Raw genomic sequence first — 12,786 nt, 5'->3', positions numbered from 1 at the left:
CTGTTACCAAGCAATGATGGTAAAGTAGGAGGTTGGGTATTACCGTATTTTCACCACTATAAGGCGCACTTAAAAGTCTTAAATTTTCTACAAAATAGACAAAGCGCCTTATAATACAGTGCGCCTTATATAGGGAAAAAAATAAAATGTGCCATTCGTTGAGGGTGCGCCTTATAATGCGATGCGCCTTATAATGTGGTGCGCCTTATATATGGAAAAGAATGGTATTTAGCTTCTACAGTCAAGTTTGAAATAGAATAAGGCTGGAAAACAACAAAATCTGTACTGACACTGATAAATGCAAAAAATATATATTGAATAAACAATAGTACTTCAAGTAATAGTGGCCTCCACGCAGAATAAAAACAAAAAATCCTAAAAAAAACCAAAAATACTGTATTTTCACCACCATAAGGCACACTTAAGTCTTAAAATTTTTATCCAAAATAGACAGGGCGCCTTATAATCCAGTGCGCCTTATATATGGCAAAAAAATAAAATGTGCCATTCATTGAGGGTGCGCCTTATAATCCAGTGCGCCTTATATATGGGAAAAATGTCATTCATTGAGGGTGCGCCTTAAAATCCAGTGCGCCTTATATATGGGAAAAATGTCATTCATTGAGGGTGCGCCTTAAAATCCAGTGCGCCTTATATATGGGAAAATGTCATTCATTGAGGGTGCGCCTTAAAATCCAGTGCACTTTATATTTGGAAAAAAACTAAATGTGCCATTCATTGAGGGTGCGCCTTATAATCCAGTGCGCCTTATATTTGGAAAAAAAATTAAATGTGCCATTTGTTGAGGGTGCGCCTTATAATGCAGTTTGCCTTATAGTCGTGAATATACGGTAAATATGTTTGCAGGAGCTGGTGTAAAAGTGTATTTTTAGTTACGTACATCTTGATTAGTCATGTCCCAGTAGGGCCTTTCCCCGTATGACATCACTTCCCACATGACGATCCCGTAACTCCAAACGTCGCTAGCTGAGGTGAATTTTCTGTATTGGATGGCTTCAGGCGCAGTCCACCGGATTGGGATCTTCCCACCCTGTGAGTACAAAGTGGAAATGATTAGTGTTACCTTGTAATATTAGTGCATTTTGTAGTTAAAGATGGGAGGTGTGTGCATGAAGTTATATGAGTTATAAAGGAATATAGGGAAGATGGTGGTTGTTTTTTTTTAAGGGAGAAGAGGTTAAGGACAAATATAAAATGTAATTACATGTTGGAAGATCGGGATTGATAACGATGATAAACTGTTTTAGGAATTTATTCCAGATGTGGCATACCTCAAGGCTCCGTTTTGAGTCCTGTTTAGTTTTACTGTTTTTCCACTTTAATTACTTATTGCAAATAGATTCAACATTTTTTTCTTTGTAATTTGGGATAATAAATTGTTGTTTAATAGATTATTGTAGAACTATGAGTAAAATCGATGTACTTTTTTGAGGAAAAAGATGTTGGATTTTGAAGAGTTCGTATTTTTATGAATTAGATTAGGAATCGTAGTAAAAACTAATTCTGGAAGGCTATTAGAAGGTGATTAAATAATTCTTATCTGTAGTTATAGATAGTTTATTTGAAATGAAGTACAATGGTAGGAGAAGAAAGGTATCAAAATGTCAGGCAAAATTAGAATTAAGTTTAGTGTAAAATTAGATTAAATTTATTTTTGAGTGTCTGCATCCTAATCCAAGTTCATTTAAATTTTTTATGTTATGTTACAAGCGTGTTGCCATGCAAAAAGTCAGATTTTAGTACTATTAAACACATTTTAGTACTTTTAAACCACTAGTTATTTGTTACTTTGTTAATAGATGGCGAATTAGAACAAATAAAAATGTTTTTCCAATCCAATATCCCGTTTTGGGTGTTTTTTCCAGAAAGTTGGAACAAATTAATTAGTTTTTAATTCATTTCAATGGGAAACGTTCCTTTAAGTTACAAGAAAATCAACATACGAGCTCAGTTCCAGAACTTATTAAGCTCATATCTCAAGGTACCACTGTAAATACATTCCAAATGTCTTATTTTTTTTATCGTACGTTAAAAACCGGAATAAATTAGCGTGCTTTTTCTTACCAGGGCACTGGTATAAGTAGGATCTGATGTGTCGTCTTCCAGGAAGCGCGATAAACCAAAGTCAGACACTTTGCACACCAGATTGCTGTTAACCAAGATGTTGCGGGCAGCCAGGTCGCGGTGTACATAGTTCATGTCGGCCAAGTACTTCATGCCCGAGGCAATACCCCGAAGCATTCCAACCAACTGGATTACAGTGAACTGGCCGTCATTTTGCTGGAAAACACAAGACACAGTTTTCACTAAGAGTTTTTGCTCCCTAGAGTGTGTTTTCGATACGCGTCACTGAGTAGAAGAATATTTAGCTAAATTGTTGATGTGGAAGCCAATCTCACCAAGGGAGTTTATAAACAATCTTCCAGTTATGGTGTACCTCAAGACTCCACCCCGATTGAGTACCATCTAATTAACGCTGTAAAGTTTTTCAACCTCAAGCGATTGGTGAGTACATTGCCGTTCTCGATCTTTTGTTTTCATGACAGATAAACTAAATATATTTTGGTATAAAGCTTAAATCATGTTACCGTATTTTCATGACTATAAGGCGCACCACATTATAAGGCGCACCCTCAATGAATGACATTTTTTCCATATATAAGGCGTACTGTATTATAAGGCTCACTGTCTATTTTGGAGAAAATTTAAGACTTTTAAGTGCGCCTTATAGTGGTGAAAATAGGGTAATTGCTATTGACTTCCAGGTATGAAGCACTCACTACTTCACAGTCACCTCTAGAGCCAGCCATTGTTGAGGTTTTGGATGTTTTTGTATAAAATCCTGCAGTGGGGGAGGAGCTATATGATGGAAGATTTTGTAAACTAAGATGGCATCTTTATATTTAACAGTATTGTTTCAGTTCAGGCGTTTGTGTTTTTTTTAATATCCGACAGTGGTGGTTTTTTGTTTTTGGTTATCTGTTTTTTTCCATATATAAGGCGCACTGGATTATAAGGCGCACTGGATTATAAAGCGCACTGGATTATAAGGCGCACTGTCTATTTTGGAGAAAATTTAAGACTTTTAAGTGCGCCTTATAGTCGTGAAAAACGGTATTTGGAACACAACTGTATACAAGCCATTCCATCAAAACCAAAAGACTTGATAAAAACAATTTTTAACACATTTTTGTGCCATTAAAATAACCGCAAAAGTCATCACCCTATTCGTATTTGACACAGTGCAAAAACAGCATCAAATTCCATAGAAATGACTTATTCTTTTAACTCTTTCACATCGGAATATAAATAAATGGAGACTTAAGAAGATTCCAGAGGATGGCGCTAGCCAAGGAGAGGAAAATAGGCATCCATATTAGCAGTCTGCAGCAGTGCTCCAGTAGCCTACTTGTCTTTCACGCTTTGCTGCTCGTTAGCTTCGCCTCACGTCAAGTCGAAAGCCCCTCGTGCCGACGATTAAGCGTCATACATTATGCATGGCGTCCACCCGTGCAATTACACATTGTGTACAGACCTTTGTGTGGACTTTTATTGGCATGAGGCCCGCCAAAAAGATAAAAAAATACCCATCTCCTTTAATCGAGACGGAAAAGAGACAATGTAGGGACGGCGGTCGTCAGACAAGACATAAAATGTGTGGGATGTCAAAACAAGTTGAACTTGTTCAATGCCTGAGGATAGGTGGATGTGATGTGGTGGTTAATATAGGAAGGGAATTGATATTAAGAATACATATGGACGGGAAAAATCTGTTTTATTAATAAAGTATTCATTTTCTGTGCTGTTTATTCGGATGGAGGTGGCAAGGGGGTGCTGGAGTCTATTCCAACTATTTATGGCAAAAGGAGATGGAGATTTATTAAAGTTAAAAAAATTAAAAAATCTTAAATATAGGATTTCTGGACTATAAGTCGCATCTGAGTATAAGTCGCATCTGAGTATAAGTCGCATCTGAGTATAAGTCGCATCTGAGTATAAGCCGCACCAGAGTATAAGTCGCATCTGAGTATAAGCCGCACCAGAGTATAAGTCGCACCAGAGTATAAGTCGCACTTGACTATAAGTCGCACCTGATTATAAGTTGCACTCGCCAAAAATCCATAATAAAGAAGGAAAAAAATATATAAGTTGTATTGGAGTCGCATTTTTGGAAATATATTTGATAAAATACAATGCCAAAAATATACTTGTCATTTTGAAAGGCTATTTAAAGTTAAAATACTAACTTGACATGCCTGGTTATGTCAGTAAAAACATAACATTAAGTGTTATTCAGATAACTTTAGCGCCATCTTGTGGTTTAGCATGGAACTAACGTGAAATGTTATAGTAATGTGTTAATAATTTCAGGCATAAATCGCATCAGTGTATAAATCACACCCACGGCCAAAAATATTTTAAAAAACTGCGACTTATACTCCAAAAACTAGAGTATATTAAGAATTATTACTATATTTTTATGATTTAAATTTTCATTTCTATTTATATTTGAGTATTCTTGACCAAAACGGATACTTTCCAAATTCAAAATTGGCCCTTGGGACGCAAGATGAAGACCTTGTCCAATAATAATCTCATAAAATAATAATAATTATTCGTGCATGAAATTTTCGAGAAAAGACTCAAAACATGTATAAAGATTTTGTAGAATTTTTGCACTCGGCACTCACCCTGAGGAAGGAGTCTAAAGATCCATTCTCCATGAACTCCGTGACGATCATGACAGGGCTGCTCTTGGTGACCACTCCCTCCAAGCGAATGACATTGGGATGGTCAAACTGCCCCATGATGCTAGCCTCGCTGAGGAAATCTCGCCGTTGTTTCTCCGTGTAGCCCGTCTTTAGGGTTTTGATAGCCACAAACATCTCCCGCTTTCCAGGCAGTTTCAAATTGCCACTGCACACTTCGCCAAATTCTCCTGAAACACATTAAATGGGTTTATTTGTTTAAAAAAAAAAATATATATATAGATATATCCCAATAACTTGACATACGAGTACTCCAAAATCCGAAAAATTGAGATCCGCGAAAAAAATTGAGCAAACATTTGCCTTGAGATAAGAGAATAATTTGAGATACGAGCATACAAAACTGTAAAGAAATCTACGAGCACTTGAGATCCGAAAAAAATTCAGAGCAAACATTTGCCTTGAGATAAGAAAATAATTTGAGATACGAGCATACAAAACTGTAAAGAAATCTACGAGCACTTGAGATCCGAAAAAATTTCAGAGCAAACATTTGCCTTGAGATAAGAAAATAATTTGAGATACGAACATACGAGTGTAAAGAAATCTACGAGCACTTGAGATCCGAGAAAAATTCAAAGCAAACATTTGCCTTGAGATACGAGAATAATTTGAGATACGAGGATACGAGTGTAAAGAAATCTACGAGCAATTGAGATCCGAGAAAAATTTAGAGCAAACATTTGCCTTGAGATATGGGAACAATTTGAGATACGAGCATACGAGACCGTAAAGAAATCTACGAGCACTTGAGATACGAATGGACATACGAGTTCGGTACTGGAATTCAGCTCGTATCTCAAGGCATTGTACTTACTGTATTTAAGTAAGATGGCATTGATTACCTGCACCGATGACTTGCTCGATTTTGACGCAGCTTATATCAATCTCCTTAGCGAACTCCCGCACAGCCTCGTTAGGGTCCTCATACGTGAACGGATCAATATAGATCTTCATTCCTGGAGTCACTTGGAAAATGGAGAGAGACACTCACATATTTGCTTCTCACGGATTGGAGCAATTCCATTTTGTGGCCTGTGATCGGGTACTCCAGTTTCTTCCCACATTCCAAAAAACATGCATGCTAGGCTAATTGGACAATCTAAATTGCCTCTAGCTATTAGTGTTAGCTTGAATGGTTGTTTGTCCTGTGATTGGCTGGCCACCAGTACATGGTGTGACCCCGCCTCTGACCCGAAGTCAGCTGGGATAGCCTCCAGCACCCTCTGTGACCCTGGTGAGGATAAAGCGCTTCAGAAAACGAATTGAGATTAAATTTTTCAATTATATTTTTGATTTAGCTGTAACATTTGAATATTTATAGGGCCACTATATGTATATATATGTATATATCTGTGTATATACATGTATGTATGTATGTATGTATGTATGTATGTATGTATGTATGTATGTATGTATATATATATATATATATATATATATATATATATATATATATATATATATATATATATATATATATATATATATATATATATATATATATATATATATATATACATACATACATATATACAGATATGTACATACATACATATATATATATATATATACATACATATATACAGATATATACATATATATACATACATATATACAGATATATACGTATATATACATACATATATACAGATATATACATATATATACATACATATATACAGATATATACATATACATACATATAAACAGATATATACATACATATACATATATGTACATGTAACTCGCTCATCTATGTATATATTTATGTATTTATTTACCAACTTACTTATTACCAATCTATTTATGTCTAAAATGTCTTTTTCTGTGTCTGTATTCTCACCATCCTGCTACTGTGACAACCAAATTTCCCAAATACGGGAAGAATAAAGTAATCCCTTGCCTCAAATCAAAAAGATTTTTCCCCAAAAACATATTAACATTGTAAACATGCAAAAACCGACACTAAAACCCACTTCTTAACCATCATTTCTAACTCATAACGACAAAACGCATCCGTTTTTTTCTCTCTCCAGCACGATCCCCCTTTACAAACGGCACCCCACTGTTTCTTTTACATCTCACTACTACCGTAGTGGCAACCCTACCGGCAAATTACCCGATCACACACCCATAAAAAAAACGCTACATGAAAACCTAGCCTCCATTTTTTTTCTATTCGTTGTTTGCAGACATGCTTCACTGGAGCCTGCAGGCGGTAAGCTCATTTATCCAGCAAGGACACTAGCCCCTTCAGGCCCCTCTTATAAGGTAGTAATAATGTACCATGTGGGCGGAAATATAAATATATATACGTGTTCTCTCTCTCTCTCTTTTCCCAAGAGAGGCTGTTATCGTAGTAGAGTGGTTGGCTTTGGCTTTGGTTCTTGGCGCTCTCCTCACCTTAAGCCCCGTTGCCAGGTAAATTGGCTTAAGGTGGCCTTTAAGTGTCCGCCCATTTAAACGGTGCAGTTTCAAATCCGATTATTTGCCTCTTGCCTCCGTTTATTAAGGCCAGCTCGTGGCTAGAAAGGCGGATAAGGTTCGATGGGAGGAATCCAGTCGGTCATTGACTCGTTTTTTTTTATCGTTATTGAATTTGATTTGTTTTAAAATGGGGGTTATGGGAATTTGAGGGGTTATTTTTGGGGGTATGTAAATTTGATATGAATGTGTTAACATGTTGTATTCGATTTTTTGATTTTTTTTGTTAATTAAAGGAGATTACATTTAATTTGATGTCAATTATTTGGTGGTTTTGGCTTAAAGTGCGATTTAATTTCAGATGAAATTTATTTTCACCCAAAAAAATTATATTATATATATATATATATATATATTATATTTTTAAAAGTTTTTGGGGGTTCGATGGGAGGAATCCAGTCGGTCATTGACTCGTTTTTTTTTTATCGCGATTGAATTTGATTTGTTTTAAAATGGTTGCTATGGGAATTTGGGGGGTTATTTTGGGTGTATGTGAATATGATATGTATGTGTTAACATGTTGTATTCGATTTTTTGATTTTTTTTGTTAATTAAAGGAGATTACATTTAATTTGATGTCAATTATTTGGTGGTTTTGGTTTAAAAATGCGATTTAATTTCAGATGAAATTTATTTTCAGCAAAAATTTTTATATTATATATATATTATATTTTTTAAAGTTTTTGGGGGTTCGATGGGAGGAATCCAGTCGGTCATTGACTCGGTTTTTTTATATCGCTATTGAAATTGATTTGTTTTAAAATGGTTGTTATGGGAATTTGAGGGGTTGTTTTTGGGGGTATGTAAATATGAGAGGAATATATTAATGTTTTATAATAGATTTTTTGATTTTGTTTGTTCATTAAAAGAGATTTAATTTAATTTGATGTCAATTATTTGGTTGTTTTGGCTTAAAAATGTGATTTAATTTCAGAGATGAAATTTATTTTCACCAAAAAATATATTTTTAAAAGTTTTTGGGGTGTGTATTTGTGTTTTTGAATGGAAAAAAATGAAAATGAACTATTTGAATGAAAATGTCCTCATTTTAAAAGCAAAAAAAATTGACAGTAAAGAAGTGATAATTATAAAAGCAACAAAAAAGTAGGTATTGGTCTTAAGTTTTTTTTAACATATGTTGTCATTTTGTTAGATTAGAATAGATCACTTTTTAAGTATTTTTTAAAAATCTTTTGACAAAAATAATTCAAAAAATTAAAAGCATTATTTGCATTTTTAGTAAAAAGGGCTGTTTTTATTTAATTAAAAAATGATAAATATTTATTACCCTGACCAACAATAACAATACATTTTAAAAATATTTGGAAGACTAAAAAAAAAAATCTGAAAGTGTCCAACTTCCCTTAGTTTTGCTCAAAAAACAAACTTTCATTTTTCCCTATCTGCCAAATTCGTTTGGACGCCAATCACCGCCACTAAAAAAAAACACATTTTAGCATTTCCATTCATTCTTGCCCCCCAACAAAGATATACAGCCCCATCTTTACACCCAGTATCCAACCCTTTTAAATATTTCATCCCTAGCAAATGACTCGCGTGGCATTAACTGGCTAATGGCGCCATAACGTGAGTATGAGGTTGACCTACTTCCACAACAATGGCTTCAGTTAACGACTTGGACGTAGACCACGCAATAGTATGAGGACTAAACGCAAAAAAAAAAAAACTCCCTTCCACAAAAAGGCGGGGATTACTTACATAGGGGGGGACTGATGGGGGGCTTTATGTGGGGATACGGTCGCCATGGAGACAGGTGTGTATGCGTGTGAGGTGGGAGACAACGGTGTGAGACGGTCACCATGGTGACAGGTGTTGGAGAAGTCGGGAAAGGGATGGCGTGGCGAGGTTAGGGGGGGGGGGGTGTTAAATGCGGTAAAGTGGGGACTTGAGGGGGGGGGGGGGGGTGTACTCACTGTGGCCACTGGTGTAGTGTTGTAGTTTGTCCGTATACTCGGAATCGGTCCTGTCGAAGCCACGCCTCCTGGGGGAGAGACAAAGAACTCTAGTGATGATGGAAAGATTGAAAGAAGGGAAGGGGGGTGAGTAAAAGACCCCCCGAGCAAAACCCACCTCAATGACATATCTGGCGTTTGAAAACTGTGAGATTGTTGATAAGCTGTCAAGTGGGCTTTTTTTTAGTGTTTTGTAGGTGGTGTGGGTTGTGAAGGTAGAAAGGTGTATTAGCGTGGTGGTGGAAGAATAAGAGAATAGGAATAGATGGGTGTTAAGTGGATTAAGGTGTGGTGCGTGTAAGATTTTTTTGGGCCTTTTTTAATTGGAATATGGAGGTATTAGAGGGCTAGAATATTATTGGCTTAATACAAGGGGTGTTGAACTCCCTTAGGTCAGCGGGCCGAATACATCTTAATTTGAGATGAAGCGGGCTGGACCAGTAAACTCATTGCAAAATGACATAAAACTAACAATAAGCCCACTTTTTTCCACTTTTGTATTAGTCACTAATACTAATAATTAGTGCAAAGAATGAGTAAATTATCCAAATGTTTATTAAAAGAATTTTCCTTTTTACATTATGAACAATATATTATGAACAAGAAAATAACATAAGAACATAAATAAATGTCAATTCATGTTGTCTGCACGTATTAAAACACTGCGCCCCTAGCGGATAATACAAGAACTACATATTTTAAAAGAAAATTCATATTTTTTTTATACAATGCAGCTTTCTTCCCCGGGCCGTACCAAACCACCAGACGGGCCAGATCCGGCTCGCGGGCCGTATGTTTGACACCCCTGGTTTAATACTTCAAAGTATATGGGGGATTTTTAATTGTAAGTAAGTGCTTATGGGTTGTGTACATTGTGCTGTATTGTTTTATTTTGGAGGTTAGAATAAGAATTTTAGGTTTATTCTTCTTTTTTGGGGGGAGTTAGACATTTTATAATTGGAATATGGAAGTATTATGAGGGATGGATTGGGTTAAAAGTATATGGCGGATGTTTAATTGCAAGTTAGCGCTTATTGGTTGTGTAAATTGTGCTATATTGATTTATTTTGGAGGATAGAATAAGAATTTTAGGTTTATTTTTTTAGAAAAGCTGCACTTAATGGTGATTTTGGATCTAAAATGGCTTTAAAAATGAGTTTTTACACTGAAAACTGAATTTTACAATACCATATAAGTAGTTTTTTATAAGATAAATGTCCTGACTGAAATAAAATGAATGAATAATACAAATTAAATAATACAAACCTCCCATCTTAGTAAAAAAAACTGAAGAAAATTCATAAATCACAACGAAAAGCCATAATTTATACTCCCCCCCCAAAAAAATCACCCTAACAACCCATTGAAATGAAAATATCAAGCGTCAATTTTCTACCAAAATAGTCTCGACTTTAAAAAGAGCCAGTTCAAAACCGCTTGTTGAAAAACAGCCTGGAGCGTCGCAGCGGAGCGTCTTTTTAATATCAAAGACACTTGTGCGTTACAATGGTGTCACAGCCAGCAGCCGCCTGCGTCCAAGACACTGACAGTCGCTATGAAGTGTTAATTAGGATGCGTTGTAGCTCATGTCACACTTTCGATGATGATGACGCATCACTGAGACTTTTTACCGAGACAATGGAAGCCTGGAAAAATAATCAGGCGCATGTGCTGGAGTCAGCTACAAATTCTATTCAAATCTAGGTCTGTTTTTTGCCGCCTTTCTGCCAACTCCAGAAAAAAATATACACAAGTGCTTTGACTTACGAGTGTAATTCATTTAGTGACCACATTCGGTTTGACTCCAAGTAAAAAAAATGTATATGTTTGCAGGGAATAGAACAAATCAATGAGATACTGTATTTTCTCGCATATAAGCCGCATCTGAGTATAAGTCGTATCCTTGAAATTGCCTTAAAATGGTTGAATTTTACAATTTTTCGAGTATAAGCCGCCCCTGTGATTCATAATTTTCACCTCCATATTCATGGTTTTAATAGGGAGTACAAATGTTTTACTTTGAAGGGAAAATCTTAAGAAAAATCATCGTACGTGGTATTTCTGAGATACGCGAAAAATTCTGTATTTTCTCGCATATAAGCCGCTTCTGTGTATAAGTTGTTTCCACAAAATTGCCTTAAAATGGTTGAATTATAAAATTTCTCCTGTATAAGTCGTCCCCTGATTCACAATTTTCAACTCCATATTCATGGTTTTAATAGGGAGTACAAATATCTTACTTTGAAGGGAAAATCTTAAGAAAAATCATCGTACGTGGTATTTCTGAGATACTGTATGAATCAAAATAGCATTATTAGGGTCAATATCTTAAGGAAGTTAGTAATTCATCCAGTAGTGGTTGTTTTCTTACTGCAAAACAGAAAATAACCAACAAATTGATCAGATGATTGAGTACAAATGTGTTACTTTGAAGGGAAAATCTTAAGAAAACTCATCACACCTGGTATTTCTAAGATACTGTACTGAAATTCTGTATTTTCTTGCATATAAGCCGCCTCTGTGTATAAGTTGTTCCCATAAAATTGCCGTAAAATGGTTGAATTATAAAATTTCTCGAGTATAAGTCGCCCCCTGATTCATAATTTTCACCTCCATATTCATGGTTTTAATAGGGAGTACAAATGTGTACAAACGGTGTACAAAATATGGTAAATAATAGTGTTGTGTTAAGACAGGGGGGGTCAAACCCAATTAGGTTTGTGGGCAACATTAATGCAAACTAGATCCAATGTGAGCAGCCTTGTATTAGGACCAATGTGCAAAAGAGCAATTTAAAAGCAAATAAAATTAAAATACTTCATTGGGAGAGAGGCTCACCGATTGCATACGATGATGATGACGACCACAGCGATGAGGAAGACTAGGCCGGCAGCTGCCGATCCGATGATGAGGGGCAACTTCTCGCGAATGCTGGTGTTGTATTCGGCTGTAGTTAAGAAACAAATATATTTTAAAAAGTTTCCATTCGTAATCAGATGCAGTTTTTTTGACCAATAACCAATTTTGCAAAGGCCTGACCTGGCAACCTCGATTTTGAAAGAAAAGCAAGTCACAAGGAAATTAATAAATTACATTTTTAGAGGAGAGAAGTCACAAATTACAATATCTCAGGTATATAAGTCATTATTTGTTTACATTTGAACACCTTAAATTGTTTTAATTTGAGCCAAAAATTACCATTCACTAAAAAACAGGAATTAACTGACTGAATAAACTCAAAAATAAAAGATTTTTTAAATGTGCTAACAAAAAATACTTTTAAAAAAGGCCTGACCTGGCAACCTCGATTTTGAAAGAAAAATAAGGTCACAAGGAAATTAATAAATTACTTTTTTAAATAGAAGATTACAATATAATGAGTATTCAAGTCATTATTTATTCACTTTGAACAGCTTTAAATGTTTGAATTTGAGCCAAAAATAACCATTCACTAAAAAACAGACTGAATTCACTCAAAAATAAAAGATTTCCATATCAATTCTAGTTAGAAATATGCTAACAAAAACTCCTGTCAA

General features: G+C 35.3%; 1 protein-coding gene across 6 annotated transcripts in view; it reads right to left on the bottom strand.

Annotated features, from left to right (window-relative positions):
* Positions 1–12,786, bottom strand: part of ephb2b (eph receptor B2b) — a 163,945-nt gene that overhangs the window by 19,030 nt on the left and 132,129 nt on the right. For 2 of the 6 annotated variants that reach the window (XR_013327516.1, XM_077725428.1), the window contains exons 8-13: positions 12,089–12,197; positions 9,212–9,279; positions 5,636–5,758; positions 4,713–4,960; positions 2,086–2,301; positions 902–1,051 (exon numbers count right to left, since the gene is read on the bottom strand). Coding sequence is in view for 2 of the 6 variants with exons in the window: in XM_077725428.1 (XP_077581554.1) it covers positions 902–1,051; positions 2,086–2,301; positions 4,713–4,960; positions 5,636–5,758; positions 9,212–9,279; positions 12,089–12,197 (914 nt within the window). In the remaining 4 variants the exon portion in view is untranslated. The remainder of the gene's footprint in view (positions 1–901; positions 1,052–2,085; positions 2,302–4,712; positions 4,961–5,635; positions 5,759–9,211; positions 9,280–12,088; positions 12,198–12,786) is intronic. The other 4 variants (XR_013327517.1, XM_077725429.1, XR_013327518.1 and 1 more) reach the window with 3 other exon arrangements.

Source organism: Stigmatopora nigra, chromosome 10 (genome assembly GCF_051989575.1).
Source record: "Stigmatopora nigra isolate UIUO_SnigA chromosome 10, RoL_Snig_1.1, whole genome shotgun sequence".
NCBI lineage: Eukaryota > Metazoa > Chordata > Actinopteri > Syngnathiformes > Syngnathidae > Stigmatopora > Stigmatopora nigra.
The sequence above is the reverse complement of the archived record's forward strand: the minus strand, read 5'-3'. Positions and strand labels throughout refer to the sequence as shown.